This window comes from Salvelinus alpinus, chromosome 23, assembly GCF_045679555.1.
Source record: "Salvelinus alpinus chromosome 23, SLU_Salpinus.1, whole genome shotgun sequence".
Classification (NCBI taxonomy): domain Eukaryota; kingdom Metazoa; phylum Chordata; class Actinopteri; order Salmoniformes; family Salmonidae; genus Salvelinus; species Salvelinus alpinus.
The window spans coordinates 23,999,148-24,023,325 of NC_092108.1; the positions used below are offsets into that span (position 1 = coordinate 23,999,148).

The 24,178-nt window shown below is 44.0% G+C and overlaps 1 protein-coding gene across 9 annotated transcripts in view; it reads left to right on the forward strand.

Moving 5' to 3' along the window:
- The window catches only part of LOC139550625 (adhesion G protein-coupled receptor L2-like), a 132,533-nt gene that overhangs the window by 103,464 nt on the left and 4,891 nt on the right, over window positions 1-24,178 (forward strand). For 4 of the 9 annotated variants that reach the window (XM_071361632.1, XM_071361633.1, XM_071361628.1 and 1 more), the window contains 10 exons: window positions 12-208; window positions 925-1,098; window positions 4,229-4,438; window positions 4,644-4,864; window positions 5,959-6,025; window positions 14,826-14,917; window positions 17,387-17,555; window positions 18,085-18,213; window positions 18,961-19,060; window positions 21,314-21,442. In XM_071361632.1, the coding sequence (XP_071217733.1) occupies window positions 12-208; window positions 925-1,098; window positions 4,229-4,438; window positions 4,644-4,864; window positions 5,959-6,025; window positions 14,826-14,917; window positions 17,387-17,555; window positions 18,085-18,213; window positions 18,961-19,060; window positions 21,314-21,442 (1,488 nt within the window). Of the gene's footprint in view, window positions 1-11; window positions 209-924; window positions 1,099-4,228; window positions 4,439-4,643; window positions 4,865-5,958; window positions 6,026-14,825; window positions 14,918-17,386; window positions 17,556-18,084; window positions 18,230-18,960; window positions 19,061-20,931; window positions 21,070-21,313; window positions 21,443-24,178 lie in introns of those variants that run through there. The other 5 variants (XM_071361630.1, XM_071361631.1, XR_011670095.1 and 2 more) reach the window with 4 other exon arrangements.

A 24,178-nucleotide genomic window follows, 5' to 3' on the forward strand; every position in this document is an offset into this window, starting at 1 on the left:
TTTGTTCCCAGGTGTGGCCAAGCTGGTGTTTGTCCTCTACAAGCACCTGGGCCAGTTCCTCAGTACAGAGAACGCCACGCTCCGAGGAGGAGGACGTAACCTCTCAGACCTGACTGTCAACTCGCACATCCTGGCCGCCTCCATCACCAAGGAGTCCAGCCGTGTGTTCGTGTCTGACCCCGTCATCTTCACCCTGGAGCACCTCGACGTGAGTTCCCCTTCCCCTGAGAAAGCTCTGGAGCACTAGTGTCATTCTGCTGTTGTTCAGTGCAGGGGGAAATAGTGGGAAAGGAAAGGGCAGTGTGGTCTTTAGTAGTTGGAGGATCAAAGCCAATGTCATAAGATCCAGCTGCACTGTGAGCACGGCTGTAAAATATCAATACTTGTGTACATCTGGAACTCCCACGGTTATACGTTTGTTAGTTTACATAGAAAATGCTACCATGTTTATGCCATGGTATTCTGCAATTGTTTATAATATACTGAAATTGTTTATAATTGCACTTGGCATGACAGACAAATAAATCAAAATCAAATCAAGTTTTATTTGTCTCTTACCTAGATTAGTAGATCTGCACTGTTCCTACACACACTCACTAGACTATATATATATATATATATATATATACTGAACTCAAATCTAAACGCAACATGCAACAATTCCAAAGATTTTACTGAGTTACAGTTCCTCTTTAGCCTGCTGTTAATTGCCTTTTGATGGAAAATGACAGTATCTATATATAGGTAGGAAGCATATGTACTCTAAAGTAATGTGTTAGTTTGTTTTAAACAGTGCTTAGAATGTTGTTGTTTGTGGTATTTAAAAGGTTTCCTCATGTGTTGCTTATTGAGAACTTCTACAACCCCAACTGTTAACTAGTTGTTTGAAACAATGTTCTTATTTCTTAATGTCCTGCTCTGTAGAAGGAGCACTACTACAACCCCAACTGCTCGTTCTGGAACTACTCTGAGAGGAGTATGATAGGCTACTGGTCCACTCAGGGCTGTAAGCTCCTGGACACCAACAAGAGCCACACCACCTGTTCCTGTAGTCACCTGACCAACTTCGCCATCCTAATGGCCCATAGAGGGAATGTGGTGAGTGGCCCTCAATGGGTTCTATCATGCCGGGGTTGGACTCCACTGATGGATGTAATATGTATGCATGTTCCCATCTAGGGAACATGGTGAGGGGCTGGTTCAAACCATCCCCTAGCTATCCACTAACCCCCTAGACACTTGTGTAGATCAGAGAGGATTGTATACAGTTCCAGTCAAAAGTTTAGACACACCGACACATTCAAGGGTTTTTCTTTATTTGTATGATTTTCTACATTGTAGAATAATAGTGAAGACATCAACGCTATGAAATAACACATATGGAATCATGTAGTAACCAAAAAATTGTTAAACAAATCAAAATACATTTTATATTTTATATTCTTCAAAGTAGCCACCCTTTGCCTTGATGACAGTTTTGCACAGTTTTGACGTTCTCTCACCACCACTACCTTGTCACAACACGACTGATTGACTCAAACACATAAAGAAGGAAAGAAATTCCACAAATTAACTTTAAACAAGGCACACCTGTTAATTGAAATGCATTCCAGGTGACTACCTCATGAAGCTGGTTGAGAGAATACCAAGAGTGTGCAAAGCTGTCATTATGGCAAAGCGTGGCCACTTTGAATAATCTAAATATAAAATATATTTTGATTTGTTTGAACACTTTTTTGGTTACTATATGATTCCATATGTGTTATTTAATAGTTTTGATGTCTTCACTATTATTCTACAATGTAGAAAATTGTAAAAAGAAAGAAAACCATTGAATGAGTAGGTGTGTCTAAACTTTTGACTGAAACTGTATGTGTAACAAATATGGTGGAATGTCCACCATTCTCGTCATCTGTGGAACAGTAACCATATTGTGGATACCCATCCAATCCTATTAGATATACATAAGTCTCTAGGGCAGGGATGGGCAACTGACGACCATTGTAGGCCCGCCGATCAATACAAAAAACGATTTAATTCAGTCGGGGTCTCAAATTACTGTTGAGAGTTAGAATAGTAGAATACAGGTGCGATTTTGTAATTTGGTAGCGCGTCTAAGTTTTTCTTTTTCTATATTAAGAGCTGCAAACATTTCTCTCAACCCTATGGCAAAGTGTGTAGAAATGCAGGAAATTAGCTGTAAAACTGCACATTTTTGTCTCCGCCCCATGGCAAAATGAGTAGAATTGCATGAAATTAGTTATAAAATTGCAAACCCTTATCTGCGCCAAATGACAAAATGTCTAGAATTGCCAGCAAAATGTTTCTTAAGGCCCCCAAAAGGCTAGGACCGCCTCTGACTGCAAGTGTGGGTATGGATGTGGGTACCCAGACCCGAGAGCCACTGTGGCCCCTCATGATGAGTTGATTTTTTATGGCCCCCACCCCCATCAAAGTTGCCCATCCCTGCTCTAGGGGGTAGGGGCTAGGGGTTGATTTGGGATTTAAGGACACTAGTGAATCTGCCCCATCCCCCTCATTGTATGTACTGTACAGTATGTATGCGGGGGGGGGTTGTTGGAGGGATGGGAGTTGAGGTGAGGAATGTGGTTAGTTAATGTATGTGGAGAGAAACGGAAGGAGGCTGTCACTTACTTTGCCGTGAGCAAAAAAGCAAGAGATCGCAGGCATAAGATACTGTAGTGAGAGCTAGCTGAAACATTATTGGAAATAAATTACATTTTACCTATGGTCCGTGACTAATAGCCTTCACGCACATGCACGTCTGCTGGAATCATACACAGGGAAACGTACACGGCGGCCCTGCATCAAGCTTCTTTAATTTGCATTTCCACTCAACGACATGAAGTAGGTGAGATCCATTTGCATGCAAAATGCAATTACAATCCAATTTATGATAAATATAATGTGCTGCAAGCATCTACCCAGTAATAAACGTGGAACATAAGTTTGTGGTTTATATAATAACATGTCCCGACTCATGAACTCTTCCCTTCGCAAACCCCGAACCTTACAACCCTTCACCACAAGGAGAAACCAGAGTCCCTGAGCTAGGTCTTCCCGTCACACCAGCCCTACACCTCAACTACAACTCCTCCTGGCCTGCCCTCAATAAAATGACTCAAATCACGGAACGCATTCCCTCATGTTCAGACCACTGTCCCTGAGTGATATTCTGTATGGTGAAGCCTTCTATTTTTTTTCATATGGTTGTAGACTACGTTGAAATGTGTTCATTTTCATGGGTTGTGACACACACTTTAATCAGCCCTTCACAGAGTGATCCCACACTATATTTTATAATGTCATCCCTTCACAGAGCGATTCCCCCAATATATGTTATAACATGTCGCGCCTTTGTGACCGCTTACTAAGGACTTTACATTGGCAGGGCATGTCATCTGTTTCCTACAGTAGATGTTGAGTTTTCAAACCCTCAGTGAGCCAGGACATTCATATTATGTCAAGGTTCATTGATGGGGACATGAAGTCTGTCATGTTTTATGTTTTCCGGCAGGCTATTGGGTCTAAACCCTCCCTCCTGTGTTGCCTCGTGTTTCTGATTGGTTCAGCTAGATGTTGAGTTAAATCCCTTTATAAATATCTGTATATGTCATGAAATCATATTAGCTCCATGATCTTACATGGTACATTATGTCATGGTACATTTTACCAGGTTATTGGATTTACTTAAGATTATATGGGGCGGAAGCGTAGCCTAGTGGTTAGAGCGTTGGACTAGTAACCGAAAGGTTGCAAGATCGAATCCCCGAGCTGACAAGGTACATATCTGTCGTTCTGCCCCTGAACAAGGCAGTTAACCCACTGTTCCTAGGATGACATTGAAAATAAGAATTGGTTCTTAACTGACTTGCCTAGTAAATAAATAAAGATAAAAAAATATAGCATATACTGATAAATGTTGGGAACGGCATTAGTTTAAAGTGGCCTGAGAAAGGAAGGTGGCGGTGGTACAGTATTAGATAGCGTTGTCTCTGTCTTCCTACTCAGGCCACTTCCCTGAACATTTGAATAAGATAAAAAAGTCTTCACAACAACAAAAAAGCTTATTAGGTCTAACCACCCCTTGTGTTTAGGTACATCCGGCAGGTTGTTGGTTCTAATCCCATTGTCATGTTAGGTCTTAGATCCGCCAAGTTATTGGTTCTAACTCCGGCGGTTTGTGTCTCTCTGTTTTGTCCTCCAGGCAGAGGGGAGTGTCCATGAGCTGCTGCTGACGGTGATAACCCGGATGGGAATCGCTGTGTCGCTGGTGTGTCTGGCCATCAGCCTCTTCACCTTCTGCTTCTTCAGGGGCCTTCAGAGCGACCGCAACACCATCCACAAGAACCTCTGCCTCAACCTTTTCATTGCTGAGCTGGTCTTTCTTGTGGGCATCAATATGACTGAACCAAAGGTAAGGAGTGCGGATGCCCCCAGAGTGTACACATGGATCGGAGTGGGCTTCGATGCACAGTTATTTTGGCTAACTATCATTGTGTTCCCAGGGAATATGTTCCAGTTATCTATGCCTACTTTAACTTCCCTTGTCTCAATGCAGCTTCAATGCCACTGTCCCTTTACCGCTGTATGTGTAACCTTTAAATGTGTCCCCATCCCAGCTGGTGTGTTCCATCATTGCGGTCGTTCTTCATTTCTTCTTCCTCGCGGCGTTTGCCTGGATGTGCCTGGAGGGCGTGCAGCTCTACCTCATGCTGGTTGAGGTGTTTGAGAGTGAGTTCTCCCGCAGGAAGTACTATTACGCCTCAGGATACCTCTTTCCCGCCGTGGTGGTGGGAATCTCGGCCGCCATCGACTACCGCAGCTACGGGACACCGAGAGCGTAAGTAACATCTTATCTCATCTGTAGACCTTTTCTTTGTGTTCTTGGTGCAAAATGCAGTAGTTAAGAAGTAGTGTCCGTGCGTCCAGTAACCGTCAGGTGCAGGGTACGAAAAGTAATGTCAAGAAAGATAGAAATAAGGATAGATACCCTCTTCAGATGTTGACCTTGGGGTGGAAACGTTGCACAATAAAACTGCGGGATCATTCAACAGTATCCATCTTCCTTTCTTGGTGCAGAGAGCATCAGGTCTCCCAGGCCAGCCAGCTCCAGATCAAGACTCCCTTTCTTCGCACATAGATAGATATATTGCTAATGAGAGCTACATCACAGGCCCCAGTCTCCCACTGCCTCTCCCTCTGCCTCCTGGCAAATGTACACCCTGTCATAGAGGAAAGCTGTGAGCAAAACCACTACATTAATGAGTTGTCTGGCTGGTTGGTTGCTCTGGTCTGGTGTGTTCTCTGTGTGCACATGAGCTATTTTTTCTCTCTTGACCTTAATTCTTTAAACTTTTCTTCTCCAGTGGCCTTTATCCAAGAAACAAGCCATATGATTTGTCGTAGGCTTTTCTTTTTCCAGAGGGAGTTATGTAAATTGGGTATTCTTTTTACATTTGGGGCTGTAGTGCAGCGCTCCCTGCATTTGAATGAACATATTATCTGATAATACATACAGTAGCTTCAGCACAAATCTTGTTGGAACTATTTGTGCGTACGTTTTGACTGTGTTTAGAGTCAAAAGTATAGCCAGACTGCTCTCTCAATTGTAGACATTGGCAGACTCTGAAGTCATGAATGCAATACCAGTGCTGTTGTATGGCTCACAGCCAGAATGTGTTCAAGGTCAGGTTCTCTCTGTGGTCCAGAAGGACAATCACTATTCTATTGCTGTAGTAACTATATCATCATGTCATCTATCTAGTCTAGAAGCCAGGCTGGCTACTGATCAGTAGGATACATTGTGACAAATGCTGCTGTGTTTTTAGAGTGTAGAAAATGCAGAGGTGTTGCAGTCACAGTGGGGGAGACAGAATAGATAATTTGCTCTTGAGGGATGTCGATCACATGATCACATGATGTGTTCCATTGCAGCTGCTGGCTGAGGGTGGATAACCACTTCATTTGGAGCTTCATAGGACCTGTCACCTTCATTATCATGGTAAGCCACATTATACTTTATGGGATGTGTGTGTGGCTATGATGGCATGAAAATCAGGTATATGTGCATTATCCATACAGTATGGGCTTGAGTGTCTGTGTCTCTGACTAAGTCTGTTACTATGTTGGTATCTGTGTGTGTGTGTGTCTGCCTACGTCTGTTACTATGTTGGTGTCTGTGTCTCTGCCTACGTCTGTTACTATGTTGGTATAGTCTGTTACATTTATTTGTGTTTTCCACAAAGTAATGTGAATGGGGGAAAAGTTAATGGATTTTTTTGTTTTTCTGTCTCGCCTGGTCACTTAGCTATTGCTTTTGCTGATCAAGTTGCTTGAAAGGAAAGTGGTCCATTATAGCTGACATGAGGACATCAGCAGTCATTCAGCTGTAAAATCCTATGAAATGTGTCTAGTCTAGTGAGCAGCAGCATTCATCAGCTTAGCTGTTTGTTTGGTGGAAATAGTTGAGGTTCTCGCCTTCATACACTGTCAGTTGTCTGAGGAGGAGGAGAGACAATCTCAGGCATGAAGGTCATTTGCTCAGGGTTGAACATGGAAATAATGAGTGGGTGGGCCAGACAGCCATTACCCATAACCCCCTGGCCCTCCCGAGGATCATGGCACGTCCCCAGCCAATCCCGTCGTATGGACATCTCCATCCTCACCTCTAAAAAATGTATGCAGGCTGCATGGAGTTCACACACACGTACACACACCCATGCATGCACATACAGTACCAGTAAAAAGTTTGGACACCTACTCATTCAGGCGTTTTTCTTTATTTTTACTATTTTCTACATTGTAGAATAATAGTGAAGACATCATAACTATGAAATACCACACATGGAATCGTGTAGTAACCAAAAAAGTGTTAAACAAATCTAAATGTATTTTAGATTCTTCACAGTAGCCACCCTTTGCCATTATGACAGATTTGAACACTCTTGGCATTCTCTTAACCAGCTTCACCTGGAATGCTTTTCCAACAGTCTTGAAGGAGTTCCCACATATGCTGAGCACTTGTTGGCTGCTTTTCCTTCACTCTGCGGTCCAACTCATCCCCAACCATCTCAATTGGGTTGAGGTCGGGTGATTGTGGAGGCCAGGTCATCTGATACAGCACTCCATCACTCTCCTTCTTGGTCAAATTGCCCATAAACAGCCTGAAGATGTGTTGGGTCGTTGTCCTGTAGAAAAACTAATTATAGTCCCACTAAGAGCAAACCAGATAGGATGGTGTATTGCTGCAGAATCTGTGGTAGCCATGCTGGTTAAGTGTGCCTTGAATTCTAAATAAATCACTGACAGTGTCACCAGCAAAGCACCCCCACTCCATCACACCTCCTCCTCCATGCTTCACGTGGGAACCACACATCCAGATATCATCCATTCACCTACTTTGCATCTCACATAGACACAGGGGTTGGAACCAAAAATGTCAAATTTGGACTCATCAGACCAAACAACAGATTTCTACCGGTCTAATGTCCATTGCTGGTGTTTCTTGCAAGTCTCTTCTTCTTATTGGTGTCCTTTTAGTAGTGGTTTCTTTGCAGCAATTCGACCTTGAATTCCTGATTCACGCAGTCTCCTATGAACAGTTGATGTTGAGATGTGTCTGTTACCTGAACTCTGTGAAGCATTTATTTGGGCTGCAATTTCTGAGGCTGGTAACTCTAATGAACTTATCCTCTGCAGCAGAGGTAACTCTGGGTCTTCCTTTCCTGTGGCAGTCCTCATGAGAGCCAGTTTCATCATAACGCTTGATGGTTTTTGCGACTGCACTTGAAGAAAGTTCTTTACATTTTCCAGATTGACTGACCTTCATGTCTTAAAGTAATGATGTGCTGTCATTTCTCTTTGCCTATTTAAGCTGTTCTTGCCATAGTATGGACTTGGTATTTTACCAAATAGGGCTATATTCTGTATATCACCACTATCTTGTCACAACACAACTGATTGGCTCAAACACTTTGAGAAGGATGGAAATTCCACAAATTAACTTTTAACAAGGCTGTTAATTAGAATGCATTCCAGGTGACCACCTCATGAAGCTGGTTGAGAGAATGCCAAGAGTGTGCAAAGCGGCTTGGAAGAATCTCAAATATACAATATATTTTGATTTGTTTAACGCTTTTTTGGTTACTACATAATTCCATATGTGTTATTTCATTGTTTTGATGTCTTCACTATTATTCTACAATGTAGTAAATGGTGAAAATAAAGAAAAACCCTGGAATCAGTAGGTGTGTCCAAACTTTTGACTGGTACCGTACATTTGTATTATTCACACAGAAAACATGTGTATATGTGTACATACTGTGTTTATACAGCACATACACACTCACATACTGTGCATAGATACATAAGGGAAAGGGTGTTGTGGTTTTGGTGGTGTGTTTTGTGAGGAGGTAATGGGTAGTGCAGAGCAGAGAGTCCGTAGAGGGTGGGGTGCGGGGAGAAGCAAGGACATGTACAGTTCAGTGCCTGCCTGCCTCTCTGCCTGCCTCTCTGCCTGCCTCTGCCTGCCTCTCTGCCTGCCTCTCTGCCTGCCTCTGCTTGCCTCTCTGCCTGCCTCTCTGCCTGCCTCTCTGCCTGCCTCTCTGCCTGCCTCTGCCTGCCTCTCTGCCTGCCTCTCTGCCTGCCTCTCTGCCTACCTCTCTGCCTGCCTCTCTGCCTGCCTCTCTGCCTGCCTCTCTGCCTACCTCTCTTCCTTCCTCTCTGCCTGCCTCTCTGCCTGCCTCTCTGCCTACCTCTCTGCCTGCCTCTCTGCCTGCCTCTCTGCCTGCCTCTCTGCCTGCCTCTCTGCCTACCTCTCTGCCTACCTCTCTGCCTGCCTCTCTGCCTGCCTCTCTGCCTGCCTCTCTGCCTGCCTCTCTGCCTGCCTCTCTGCCTACCTCTCTGCCTGCCTCTCTGCCTGCCTCTCTGCCTGCCTCTCTGCCTACCTCTCTTCCTTCCTCTCTGCCTGCCTCTCTGCCTACCTCTCTGCCTGCCTCTCTGCCTGCCTCTCTGCCTGCCTCTCTGCCTACCTCTCTTCCTCCCTCTCTGCCTGCCTCTCTGCCTGCCTCTCTGCCTACCTCTCTGCCTGCCTCTCTGCCTGCCTCTCTGCCTGCCTCTGCTTGCCTCTCTGCCTGCCTCTCTGCTTGCCTTAGGGCTGTGGCGGTCATGGAACTTTATTTGACGGTAATTGGCCAGCCAAATGACCGTGGTGACCTCAATAACCGGTTATAATTTTTTTAACGCACATTTTCTGCTCTCTGCTCCTGATTGCATTTGCTGCCATAGAAACTGAATGAATAGAATGGGCGTCCCCTTTCAAGTCAATGATGGAGTAATGGGTGGACTGGCAGCTAGTAAATGATATGCTAAAATGTGTGCTGTGATTTGTTGATTCAACTCAACTGACATTACAAAAAATGCCATGTAAAAATATATATTTTTTAAACGGTTATGACAGTTATTATTTTCCTGACGCTCTTCATCCATAACAGTCGGTTATACGGTAGTTGAGCCAGCCCTAAGCTGCCTCTGCCTGCTTCTCTGCCTGACTGCCTGTCTCATCAGATCTGTGTCATCACTGGCGGCTGTGTTAAATGCATCTCCAACCACTAGACTCATGCAGACCTAAATCAGCCCTGGTGGCTAGGAGACAAAACATCACTTTTGATCTAAAATCCCTCTCTCCCTCTCTCTGTCTCTCCATCTCTCCCTCTCTCTGTCTACCTCTATCTATCTCTCTCTCTCTGTCTCTCTACCTCTATCCCTCTCTCCATCTCTCCCTCTCTCTGTCTATCTCTCTCTCTCTGTCTCTCTACCTCTATCCCTCTCTCCATCTCTCCCTCTCTCTGTCTACCTCTATCTATCTCTCTCTCTCTCTCTCTGTCTCTGTCTCTGTCTCTCTCTCTGTCTCTCTCTCTGTCTCTACCTCTATCTCTCTCTCCGTCTCTACCTCTATCTCTCTCTGTCTCTCCATCTCTCCCTCTCTCTGTCTACCTCTATCTCTCTCTCTCTGTCTCTCCATCTCTCTCTCTCTGTCTACCTCTATCCCTCTCTCCATCTCTCCCTCTCTCTGTCTACCTCTATCTCTCTCCATCTCTCCCTCTCTCTGTCTCTCCCTCTATCCCTCTCTCTCTCTACCTCTATCTCTCTCTCTGTCTCTCCCTCTATCCCTCTCTCTCTCTCTACCTCTATCCCTCTCTCTCTCTACCTCTATCCCTCTCTCTCTCTCTCTCTCTCTACCTCTATCCCTCTCTCTCTCTCTACCTCTATCTCTCCATCTCTCCCTTTCTCTGTCTACCTCTATCTCTCTCCATCTCTCCCTCTCTCTGTCTCTACCTCTATCTCTCTCTCTGTCTCTACCTCTATCTATCTCTACCTCTATTCTCTCTCTCTCTCTACCTCTATCTCTCTCTCTACCTCTCTCTCTCTCTCTCTCTGTCTCTACCTCTATCTCTCTCTCTCTCTCTACCTCTATCCCTCTCTCTCTCTACCTCTATCCCTCTCTTTCTCTCTACCTCTATCCCTCTCTCTCTCTCTCTCTCTCTCTCTCTCTCTCTCTCTCTCTCTCTCTCTCTCTCTCTACCTCTCTCTCTCTCTATCTCTCTCTCTCTATCTCGCTCTCTCTACCTCTATCTCTCTCTCTGTCTCTCTACCTCTATCTCTCTCTCTCTCTACCTCTCTCTCTCTCTACCTCTATCTCTCTCTCTGTCTCTCTACCTCTATCTTTCCCTCTGTCTCTCCCTCTATCCCTCTCTCTGTCTCTCCCTCTATCCCTCTCTCTGTCTCTACCACTATCCCTCTCTCCATCTCTCCCTTTCTCTGTCTACCTCTATCTCTCTCCATCTCTCCCTCTCTCTGTCTCTACCTCTATCTCTCTCTCTGTCTCTACCTCTATCTCTCTCTCTGTCTCTACCTCTATCCTTATCTCTGTCTCTACCTCTATCCCTCTCTCTGTCTCTACCTCTATCCCTCTCTCTGTCTCTACCTCTATCCCTCTCTCTCTCTACCTCTATCCCTCTCTCTCTCTACCTCTATCCCTCTCTCTCTCTCTACCTCTATCTCTCTCTCTACCTCTATCCCTCTGTCTATCCCTCTGTCTCTCTCTCTGTCTCTACCTCTATCCCTCTCTCTGTCTCTCCCTCTATCCCTCTCTCTGTCTCTCCCTCTATCTCTCTCTCTGTCTCTCCCTCTATCCCTATCTCTATCTCTGTCTCTACCTCTATCCCTCTCTCTGTCTCTCCCTCTATCCCTCTCTCTGTCTCTCCCTCTATCTCTCTCTCTCCCTCTATCCCTCTCTCTGTCTCTACCTCTATCCCTCTCTCTCTCCCTCTATCCCTCTCTCTGTCTCTACCTCTATCCCTCTCTCTGTCTCTCCCTCTATCCCTCTCTCTGTCTCTTTCTCTCTTTCTCTCTCTCTCTCCCTCTATCCCTCTCTCTGTCTCTCCCTCTATCCCTCTCTCTGTCTCTCCCTCTCTGTCTCTCCCTCTATCTCTCTCTCTGTCTCTCTCTGTCTCTCCCTCTATCCCTATCTCTGTCTCTACCTCTATCCCTCTCTGTCTCTACCTCTATGCCTCTCTCTGTCTCTCTCTCTATCTCTCCCTCTGTCTCTCCCTCTATCCCTATCTCTGTCTCTCCCTCTATCCCTCTCTCTGTCTCTACCTCTATCCCTCTCTCTGTCTCTACCTCTATCCCTCTCTCTGTCTCTCCCTCTATCCCTCTCTCTGTCTCTGCCCTCTCTCTCGGTCTCTCTCTCCCTCTATCCCTCTCTCTCTCTACCTCTATCCCTCTCTCTGTCTCTCCCTCTATCCCTCTCTCTCTCTCCCTCTATGCCTCTATCTGTTTCTGCCCTCTATCCCTCTCTCTCTCTCTCTCTCTATCTCTCCCTCTGTCTCTCCCTCTATCCCTATCTCTGTCTCTACCTCTATCCCTCTTTCTGTCTCACCCTCTATCCCTCTCTCTGTCTCACCCTCTATCCCTCTCTCTGTCTCTCCCTCTATCCCTCTCAATTCAATTCAATTCAATTGACTTTATTGACATCTCTGTCTCTGCCCTCTCTCTCGCTCTCTCTCCCTCTATCCCTCTCTCTCTACCTCTATCCCTCTCTCTGTCTCTCCCTCTATCCCTCTCTCTCTACCTCTATCCCTCTCTCTGTCTCTCCCTCTATCCCTCTTTCTCTCTACCTCTATCCCTCTCTCTGTCTCTACCTCTATCCCTCTCTCTGTCTCTACCTCTATCACTCTCTCTGTCTCTCCCTCTATCCCTCTCTCTGTCTCGCCCTCTATCCCTCTCTCTGTCTCTGCCCTCTCTCTCGCTCTCTCTGTCTCTATCCCTCTCTCTCTACCTCTATCCCTCTCTCTGTCTCTCCCTCTATCCCTCTCTCTAACTCTGCCCTCTCCCTCTTTCACCCACGTTATTGGTTTCTATTTGAAAAGGATGTATATAGCTACGGCTCTATATTGGTCTCGTGTATTCATGTTTTAGAGTGAGATTATATACTGAACAGCTTTCATAAAATTCAGCCCACAAGTATATTGTATTTGATCATCTTGGGACAGTATCTCTGCTAGATCAGAATTGCTTTGTGTTCCTTCCAACCCAGGCAGTTTTTGTCATTTATTTTCTTTCATTGAACATTTTCTTTCATAGAGAATGTTGTAATAACTGAAAATGCTAAATATATAGAAGTATAAAAAGATAGAATATTTACTGAACAATTGTTTTCAGTGAGGTTTTAATGTCCCATATCCCCTCCCTTCCCCTGGTGGCGGTGGGCCTCCCTGTGCTTACAGACAAACATCCTGAAGTCATGGAAACCTTTCTGAATGTATAGCTTAGAATATGGAGCTGTTTTTCCTGGCTCCAGACCTTTGTTTCTAAAATATGGCGTTCTGGTCTCTCTCTCTCGTTCTCTGTTCTGTTTAGGCTGTATTAGATTAACATTCCCGTGCTGTGATGAGTAATAACACGTGTTTGGCACCAGTCTGCTTGGCCAAGGCCTGAGGTGTTGTGCGTTACGTCAGCCATAGGAGTGGGAAGGGGCATTCGAGGCACTTTATCATGGCCAGTGTTAGTGGAGCTGGAGACCAAAGCTAAGCTACAACCTCTCTATTCTCACTTTTGGGAGTCTGTTTTAAAGATTGAAAGTTTCATATCCCTCTTGGTATAACACAATAATGTTGATGTGTTATTATTTTATGATCTCAGTGAGTCACTAAACATGTAGGCGACATGCTGCTTGTTAACTTCTCTGGGATATGTGGGACGGTAGCGTCCCACTTGGCCAAAAGCCAGAAAAAATGTAGCGCGCCAAATTCAAATATATTACTATAAAAATCAATCTTTCATGAAATCACACATGAAAGACACCAAATTAATGAATCCAGCCAACATGTTTGATTTCAAAAAGGATTTACGGGGAAAGCACACCAAACAATTATGTTAGCTCAGTACATAGCCACAGAAAAACACAGCCATTTTCCCAGCAAAAGATAGTAGTCACAAAAAGCAGAAATAGAGATAAAATTAATCACTAACCTTTGATGATCTTCATCAGACGAAACTCATAGGACATCATGTTACACAATACATTTATGTTTTGTTCGATAATGTGCATATTTTTATCCACAAATCTCGGTTTACATTGGCGCCATGTTCAGAAATGCCTCCAAAATATCCAGAGAAATTGCAGAGAGCCACGTCAAATAACAGAAATACTCATCATAAACTTTGATGAAAGATACATGTTTTACATATAATTAAAGATACACTTGTTCTTAATGCAACCGCTGTGTCAGATTTCAAAAAAACTTTACGTAAAAAGCACACCATGCAATAATCTGAGACGGCACTCAGATAAAAACAACATTTCTCCGCCATGTTGGAGTCAACAGAAATACGAAATTACATCATAAATATTCCCTTTGATCATCTTCATCAGAATGCACTCCCAGGAATCCTAGTTCCACAATAAATCGTTGTTTTGTTCGATAATGTCCATTACTTATGTCTAAGTAGCTACTTTTGCTAGCATGTTTAGTGCACATGTCCAAACACTCGCGCAGATGCAGGCAAACTCAGACGAAAACTTCAAAAAGTTATATAACAGGTCGAATAAACTGGTCAAACTAAGTAGAGAATCAATCTTCAGGATGTTGTTATCATATATATCCAATAACGTTCCAACCGGAGCATTCCTTCATGTCTGTAGAAGTTATGGAACGCAAGGCGATATCATGAGGAACGCGCGTGACTAGGAACTGGCATTCTGCCAGACCAATGACTGAAACACCTCCCATCCGGCCCCACATCACACTAGAGGCTTCATTCCACGTTCTACAGACTGTTGACATCTAGTGGAAGGCGTAGGAAGTGCAAACAGATCCATATCTTACAGGGAATTTAATCGGCGATGAGTTGAACATTGACCAGTCTCAGAATTCTCACTTCCTGTTTGGATTTTTTCTCAGGTTTTTGCCTGCCATATGAGTTCTGTTATACTCACAGACATCATTCAAACAGTTTTAGAAACTTCAGAGTGTTTTATATCCAATAATACTATGCATATATTAGCATCTGGGACAGAGTAGGAGGCAGTTCACTATGGGCACGCAATTCATCCAAAAGTGAAAATGCTGCCCCCTATCATAAAGAAGTTACATTTATTTGCCTATTTGTGTACGAACCACCCTGGTTTGGTCTAAGTTACCATGAAATGTAGGCGACGTGCATTGCTGCTCATACCAGGAAATGAATGCCGTGCTCCAGTGTGGTGTGTTAACCTCGCTGTGCCTCTGTTTTGACAGCTCAATCTCATCTTCCTGGTGGTGACCATGTACAAGATGGTGAAGCACTCCACTTCTATGAAACCCGACTCGACCCGGCTGGGCGGTATCAGGTGAGAGGGGGTTCTGAGGTCACTCTGGAGATGATGTGAAGGCTGATACTACTGGTTTTGTGTCAGCTCAGTTTTAAGTGAGAAACCAATGTGTTGCGTGCTGTCCTGTTCCCAGCCATGGCCTTGCTTGTGTGATATTGAATGGTTTATTTGGTGTATTTGACCTTAGAATTACGTCTCAATAACCCATAACTGGAGTGGACAAATATTTTCCTTTCAGATTTTATTTCTATCCTCAGGTGTTATTTTTTGGGGGCTAGTGTTTATGAGGGCAGTGTTTGCGCTATGCGGGGGTTACATTGCCTCTTTCATTTCTTCATAACTGCATCCCTGAACTCTTGTATCAGTTGTTCCTGTGGTCGTTTACAGGTTCCCCTGGAACACTGGCTTAAACATGTGGCTCTTAGATTAATGGGTGGGGTGGAGGAACTGAACTGGAGTTGTACCCACATCTTTATTCAAACAGCCTGTCATTCCAGGGAATTGGATAACAGAAGAGTCTAAGCTTTTAAAAGCAGAGAAATCGTTGAATTGACCTCTATCAAGCTGTCCTGATTAAGAATGTAGTTTAGGGTCTGCTTTCAAAGATAGCAGGCTCATTCAAACAAATCATTCAAAGGATGCAAAACTCATTAAACTGTCATTAATTGGAGTCCAACTCTAATCGACCAATTATTTACTCCTGCAGAGTTAGATTTGTAACTTTCCACTTTGAAATAATAAGTCAGTTGAGTTTTAAAAAGCATAAAGAGCCAGCATACCCACGCCCAAAATACCATCAAATAATGAACAATGTACACAGTGACACAAAAGCGCAACTAATCTGTAGCATCTCTCTCTATTTCGGGTTTGTATTGTCTTTTGTCTCTCTGAAAGTCAAAGACGTGGTGTCTGGTTTTCACTAGTCTCCTTTTCTCTCTTTTTCTCTCTTCCATGGTAGCTCAGTCCTTTTCTGCTGTGTATCGATGGCTCCCTTTGCCAGCCGTCGCCATTGGAACTTACCGTTGGCTATCTGATTCTCTTTGGGCTTTCCTGGAACCTCATGTGAGAAACATGCTGTGTTTGCTGTTTCTGTTTAGCCAACCAACCCTGAGAAGAAACAGGGAAACATAGTTAGACTGTGTCAGAGCACCTCGGTTCATTCCAAATCTACGTATCAGCATTTATGGGTTGTACTCTATGTACACTGAACAAAAATATGAACGCAACATGTAAAGTGTTGGTTTCATGAGCTGAAATAAAAGATCCCCGAATTGTTCCATAAGCACAAAAAGCTTATTTCTCTAAAATGTTGTGCACAAATTTGTTTACATCCCTGTTAGTGAGCATTTCTCCTTTGCCAAGATAATCCACCCACCTGACAGGTGTGGCATATCAAGAAGATGATTAAACAGCATGATCATTAAACAGGTGCACCTTGTGCTGGGGACAATAAAAGCCAACTCGAAAATGTGCCGTTTTGTCACACAACACAATTCTACAGATGTCTCAAGTTTTGAGGGAGTGTGCAATTGGCATGCTGACTGCAGTTAATTTCTCTACCAGAAGCCGCCTCCAACATCGTTTTAGAGAATTGGGCAGTACATCTGCCCGGCCTCACAACCGCAGACCACATGTATATAGCGACGTGTGGGCGAGCGGTTTGCTGATGTCAATGTTGTGAACAGAGTGCCCCATGGTGGAGTTATGGTATGGGCAGGTATAAGCTACAGACAAGGAACACAATTGCAATTTGAATGCACAGAGATACCGTGACAAGATCCTGAGGCCCATTGTGTCAATCATCAGCCGCCATCACATCATGTTTCAGCATGATAATGCATGGCCCGATGTCACAAGGATCTGTACACAATTCCTGGAAGCTGAAAATGTCCCGGTTCTTCCATGGTCTGCATACTCACCAGACATGTCACACATTGAGCATGTTTGGGATACTCTGGATCGACGTGTACAATAGCCTGTTCCAGTTCCCACCAATATACAGCAACTGCACACAGCCATTGAAGAGGAGTGGGACAACATTCCACAGGCCAAAATCAACAACCTGAAGAACTCTATGCGAAGGAGATGTGTCGCGCTGCATAAGGCAAATGGTGGTCGGTTTTCTGATCCACGCCCCTACTTAAAAAATAAAGAAAAGTTATCTGTGACCAACAGATGCATATCTGTATTCCCATTCATGTGAAATCAATAGATTAGGGCCTAATTTATTTATTTAAATTGACTGATTTCCTTATGTGAACTGTAACTCAGTAAAATGTTTGAAATTGTTGCATGTTGCGTTTCTATTTTTGTTCAGTGTATAAACATGTCCAGAAGGAGGAATACTAATACGGCCTCCTTCTCTCCCCACAGAACAAATCCTTAGGAACCGAACAGAGAGCAACTTCAAATGAATGAAAGATGAAATCAAGGCAGTTGCTTCAGTTATTATTAATGATTGTGATCAATATTGTTTGTGTGTTTCAGATCCTGGGTGCTTGGAGCTTTCGCCCTGCTCTTTCTCCTGGGCCTGACCTGGTCCTTTGGTCTGTTCTTCCTCAACGAGTCCTCCGTTGTCATGGCGTACCTCTTCACCATCTTCAACACTCTGCAAGGGATGTTCATCTTGATCTTCCACTGCCTCCTCCAGAAGAAGGTAAGGATTTAATACATATGGCCTGTATAAAGATAATGCTGCAGACTCTAATAAGCACTGCATTTTGTACGTCAAAGTTTGAATATAAGACAAGCTTTCCTTACCAGACGTGGGAAATAACCTTTTTAATGACTAGTTTCCCAAAGAAATAAGATAACTGAATGTATCTATGTGTACTTAAGTCCAAGGCAAAATATATGCTTTTCATTTCAATGTCTGCTGTCTCTTGACATTTAAGACTATCTCTGATATTAGCAACGCTTCTATGTCATATTTGCCCCCCTGAAAAATCCCCCTCTGTATGAGATTTGAATGTGTCATCATGGCGGACGCGATAGGCCTATCTCCAGAGACACGCCATTTCAACTGCTGCTGTCGGCTTGGTGGCATTTGATAAAGATATGGATTTTGTGGCTTTGTAGGAAAGCTTTCCTCTCTCTATCTCTCTCTGGAGTAGACTGTCACTGTTGTGGTGTCTCTGAGCTCACTGTGTCTCTGTCGCTCTGCCCTGATCTTGTGCCCGCTGCAGGTCCGTAAAGAGTACAGCAAATGCTTCCGTCATGCCCAGTGCTGCGGAGGTCTGCCTTCTGAAGGGTCCCACAGCTCGGCCAAGACAGCCACATCTCGATCCACCGCACGCTACTCCTCCGCCACACAGGTACAGTACATACTAGGTACGGTACAGCAGCGGGAAGTTGGATTATATATACCTTTTTTTCTATCCTTTCTTTCTATGGAGAGGGAAACGAGGTTTCTTTTTCTAGTCTTTCTCCTGTTGCATGCTAGCACGCCAAGGACCAGCATGAACACTTGAATATACCTTCTCTCAACCCTTTTTCATTGAGAGCAGTACTGTAGTACACTTCAGTAACTGTATTTGCCCAGAGAGAAATTGTTTTGCGGCATAGGAGGGAAAGGCCAGTTGTGGTCTTTCTCTCCTGTTGCATGCTAACACATAGAGGGAAGAGTCACTATTGAGTTAAAGGTGGTCGTTCTGATCCTCTTGTGTGAAATTGCCTTCTCTCTTTCCACTGAGGGTGAAAGGGAGAGCCTACGCCTTGTTCTCCTGCTGCATGCTAGCATGTAGAGGGAACAGGGAAGGATACCAGCGTTGAATATTGAAGTTGCGTCCGAAATGGCACCCTATTCCCTATTTTGTGTACTACTTTTGACCAGAGTTCTATGGGCCCTGGTCAAAAGTAGTGTACTATATAGGGAATAGGGTGTCATTTGGCATGCATCCATTTTGTTTTGGAGGTAGTTCTTGTAATCCATTGTGTTTGCTTGCTGCCTTCACAGAGCATTTTTCTTGTGGTCTTTTTCTGTTGCATGATAGCATGTAAAGGGAAGTGACATCCGTGTTTAAGGTTATTCTAATATGTGTGTTGTTGTTTACCTCCGACAGAGTCGTATCAGGAGGATGTGGAACGACACAGTGAGGAAGCAGTCAGAATCCTCCTTCATCTCCGGAGACATCAACAGCACCTCCACCCTCAACCACCAGGGTAGGACTATGGCCCCTCTGTCTCTATCTACACATGTTATGTTCTCTCTGCTATGGGCCCTTGAATAGACAACAAGTACCTGAATAAATATGGCAGATGCAGATTTTATTTTTATCTATTTAACCTTTTATTTAACAAGTCAATGATGATGCTCTTCATTCAAGGAGGCAGCTTTTTGGTAAAATGATAAATGTTTACTCAATATTGCTAGTGTTTGTCCTTATTACAAAAAACCATAAACAACAAATAAAATACATGTTATTCAGCAGCAAGTAAACAAATACATGCTAAACAAATGTTTTACGACGACTCAAAGTTCACGTCAATGTGTCTTTTGGTGGTCGATCTGCACAGCTGCTACTTGTTGGATGAGAGAAGTGTTACATAGCTACTTAGTCTGGCTTCAAGTGGTAGTGATGAGAAGCTGGTGTCGTGTGTGTGTTCAACTCTGGGCGACCCTGACTGGCTGGCTACAGGGGCTTTGCTGGCTGTGCACTGACTCATCCTCACCCTGGCCTGGTCTCCTGATGATTTTCAGCCATGAGACGGAGAGCGAGAGAGAGCGAGCGAGAGAGAGAGCGAGAGAGAGAGAGCGAGCGAGAGAGAGCGCGAGAGAGAGAGAGCGAGCGAGAGAGAGCGCGAGAGAGAGAGAGAGCGCGAGAGAGAGAGCGCGAGAGAGAGAGCGCGAGAGAGAGCGCGAGAGAGAGTGCGAGAGAGAGAGAGAGCGCGAGAGAGAGAGCGCGAGAGAGAGAGCGCGAGAGAGAGAGAGAGCGCGAGAGAGAGAGCGCGAGAGAGAGAGGGAGACAGACAGAGACTTGAGAGAGAAAGACAAACAGACAGAGGGGGGAGATGGAGAGAGACTGACAGAGAATAAGAAGGAGGAGAGGTAGAGAGAGGGGAAAGAGAGACAGAGGACAGAGGAAGAGAGTGAGGGAGAGGTCACAGAGATTTAACATGATACAGCTCAGACTTGCACTGTAAAATAGATTTTAACTTCTATCGCCATTATCAGTGTCAGCATTCAGCTCTCTTAATCACCACTGATAAGAAATGAGATATTGTTTTCAATGACTGGACATTGCTATTATACATTATACTTATAGATGCATTATGTCCACTTCCATTATGAGGGAGCACAGTGATGTCAATAGATACCGCTGTGTAGTCCCCATATTATCAGTTTGATTGTATAGTCTATACAGTCCACTGACTCTAGACTGTAAAGTGGCTGCTTACAATGACTTGTTTTATATGACTACTGTAATCATACCGGAAGAGATGGAGACCCGCACACTGTGAAAAACAAAACAAAGAAGGAATAATCCAAAACTGAGGCTTGAATGCAAAATATATATGTTTATAAAAACAGAAAATAATCTATTTCAGTATACTTCTTTTGATTCCTAGGCACCTGGAACAGACACTATTCAGTAGTAAAGATATTCAAAGAGTGCAGATGGCCTCTTATCATTACTGTAATCATACTGAATATTTTGACTCCCACTTTAGAATGTAGTCCCTACAGTAGTATTTATTTATTAGTCAAATATTTGTTTAACAGAGAAAGTACTTGACAATGTTGTTAGTACATGTTTGCTTGGTACTTTCTGGTGGTACAGAATGTGGCTTTGTTTATAGCGACCCACTTGTTGCGGACAATATTGCTTGCTGTTCTGTGAAATGAAATCTGGAGAATACGATGTGTAGACATGATTTAAACATCAACTACCCAGCCTGTTGTATTTACTGAAGAAGCACACTGCTGCAAACCTATACTGATGGTACTTTTTCCTCTGGCCTCTTTCTCTTCATCTTCCCTTCCCTTATTTACTCTCCTGCCTTGTCTTTTTAATATAATAAAATATAATCAGATACTAGTGTTTCTACTCCCTCACTCGCATCCTCTCTCCAGCTCTCACTCTGTCTCTCACTCTGTCTCCCTCTCTCACTCTGTCTCCCTCTGTCACTCACTGTCTCCCTCTGTCACTCACTGTCTCCCTCTGTCACTCTCTCTCACTGTCTCCCTCTCTCACTCTGTCTCCCTCTGTCACTCACTGTCTCCCTCTCTCACTCTCTCTCTCTCTCTCACTGCCTCCATCTCTCACTCTGTTTCCGTTTCTCTCCTGCCGTTCTTACAGGGTTGACTGACAACTACCTCTTAACATACCCTCTCTCCCCTTTTCTCCTCTCTTTCTCACTATCCTGCCTTGTCTTTCTTTTCTCCCTCCCTCACTCTTTCCTTCCTTCTTACAGGAATGACTGGCAACTACCTCCTAACTAACCCTCTGCTCCGAGCCCACGACCCTAACAACCCCTATAACAACCTGCTGGCTGAGACGGTGGTGTGCAACGCCCCCTCCCCTCCGGCATTTCACCCACCAGGTGCATGGTGACCTCTAACCTTTCTCCCTATGTTGATCTGTCTTCCTCTGTGTCTGGAATGGAACCATATTCCCTATGTGTTGTGTTACCTTGATAAGTTTGACTCTAGTCAAAATGAGTGCACTATATAGGGAATAGGGTGCCTTGTGGACACACTTTGTTTTGTTTTAGTGTGTGTTTGAAACGAATTGTAATAGCAGTTGTTTGTGGGGTTGTGGCCCCTACACAGCATGTGTTGAGAAGTCTTGCTGTCGATTGTAGGGTTGCCCTTTCTCTCCTCTCTCCTCTCATTACCACGGATCTTTATTTCATTGTTATCTAGTATACAAGCTGTGCTTTGTAACACCCAACCAGAGGCGGTTGAGAAAGGTCAGTGCTATCTTATCAAGACTACTCCAACAGTCATTTATTCCGTTTATATATTATATCTTATTATTTAACATTCTCCTCCTACACCTGTTGATGATACATTTACAGCAGGTTCAATGGGATTATAAAAAAAAAAGTATTGACTACAAACCCGGATCCCAGTTTGATTTTAATTTTGTCAGTGTCTCTGTAGCGTGAACCAGATACGCTCTCTAATCAGACTAAAGGAGGAAGCCGAATAGAGGAATAAAAAACACAGGAGTACAAGACGCAGTGCAGGCAGAATTATACCCCTCAGATATGCAGAGGCATTTGATGATGAAAGAGGAGAGGATGGAAGGAAAGGAAGCAGCGCCAGGATGAATGTGTGGAGGGAGGGAAGGGGGGAAGAAGGGAAGAGAAGGATACAGGAGAACATACAGAAACTGTAGTTGTTCGCTCGGATTTGGCAGGTCTCCAATTTCGCTGGCTTCACACTGAGAACACTTAAGGCAAATCATCTGCCTTTTTTTCTGGAGGTTGGAAAGAGTTCGGAACCTATCATGAACAGATTGTCACAGAAATCAGACATTTCATGATATCGCTGCTATTTCATTACAATCAATATACCAATGACCATTATCAAAACACCACAGATGTATCTAGAATCTACAAATACCCCCACGCCACGTACAAGCAAACAATGCTTTTGAGACATTAAAATGCAGAGTCATCATAGGTAATTACAGTATAAGATAACTTATTCTAGTTGAGCGGTGGTAATAAATGAACAGTGACGGAGTCTAATTAACAGGTTATGGTATGCGTTAGTGTGATCATCCAATGACCTGCCAAAGCACATCATCAGCCAGTCCTCTCTACAGGCAGATGAATCATGGAAATACATGAAAGACACAGACAATCATAAGGGAAATAGTCCACATACCTGCATCCTCAAACACTACAGATACTATCATTAATGACTCACAGTTAAAGAAAATGAAAGCACTCAAACAATATTAATGACTAACAGTTGAAAGACATGAAACACTTAGGAATTTACCTAAATAGATTTTGACTGGTTTGGGTGTAACTTCCTAACATACAGATGTCAAGTAGTGTTATATGTGGTGATGGGGGGGAAATGTATACAGTTACATATCAGGATATTATTTTTGACGATATCGCAGTATTATTTTTGTGCTACTTGGCTGTACCTGCAGCAGAACTGATCAGAACGTGTTTTCTCATGGCTCTCTCTTGTCCCTCTGCAGCAGACATATGGGGAGGAATATGTTTGGAATATCGATTCGCAATGAAATCGCAGTATGAAATTGCAATACATATAGAATCGCAATATATATCGTATCGTAAGTATCGTGATAATATCGTATCGTGAAGTCCCTGGCCTAGGTATATAATGATGAATCACCCAGCGATCGGTAAGCTGCTCTGACAGCTGACGCTTAAAGTTAGAGAGGGAGATATAAGTCTCCAACTTCAGTGATTTTTGCTATTCGTTCCAGTCATTGGCAGCAGAGAACTGTAAGGAAAGGCGAACAAAGGGGGTGTTGGCTTTGGGGATGACCAGTGAAATATACCTGCTGGAGCGTGTGCTATGGGTGGGTGTTGCTATGGTGACCAGTGTGCTGAGATAAGGCGGAGCTTTACCTAGCAAAGACTTATAGATGACCTGGAGCCAGTGGGTTTGGCGACGAATATGTAGCGAGGGCCAGCCAACGAGAGCATACAGGTCGCAGTGGTGGGTAGTATATGGGGCTTTGGTGACAAAACGGATGGCACTGTGATAGACTGCATCCAATTTGCTGAGTAGAGTGTTGGAGCCTTTTTTGAAAATTACATCGCTGAAGTCAAGGATCGGTAGGATAGTCAGTTTTACAAGGGTATGTTTGGCAGCATGAGTGAAATAGGCTTTGTTGCGAAATAGGAAACCGATTCTAGATTTAATTTTGGATTGGAGATGCTTAATATGAGTCTGAAAGGAGAGTTTACAGTCTAGCCAGACACCTAGGTTTTTATAGTTGTCCACATATTCTAAGTCAGAACTGTCCAGAGTAGTGATGCTAGGCGGGCGGCAATCGGTTGAAGAGCATGCATTTAGTTTTACTAGCATTTAAGAGCAGTTGGAGGCCACGGAAGAAGTGTTTTATGGCATTGAAGCTCGTCTGGAGGTTAGTTAACACAGTGTCCAAAGAAGGGCCAGAGGTATACAGAATGGTGTCGTCTGCGTAGAGGTGGATCAAAGAATCACCAGCAGCAAGAGCGACATCATTGATATATACAGAGAAAAGAGTCGGCCCGAGAATTGAACCCTGTGGCACCCCCATAGAGACTGCCAGAGGTCCGGACAACAGGCCCTCCGATTTG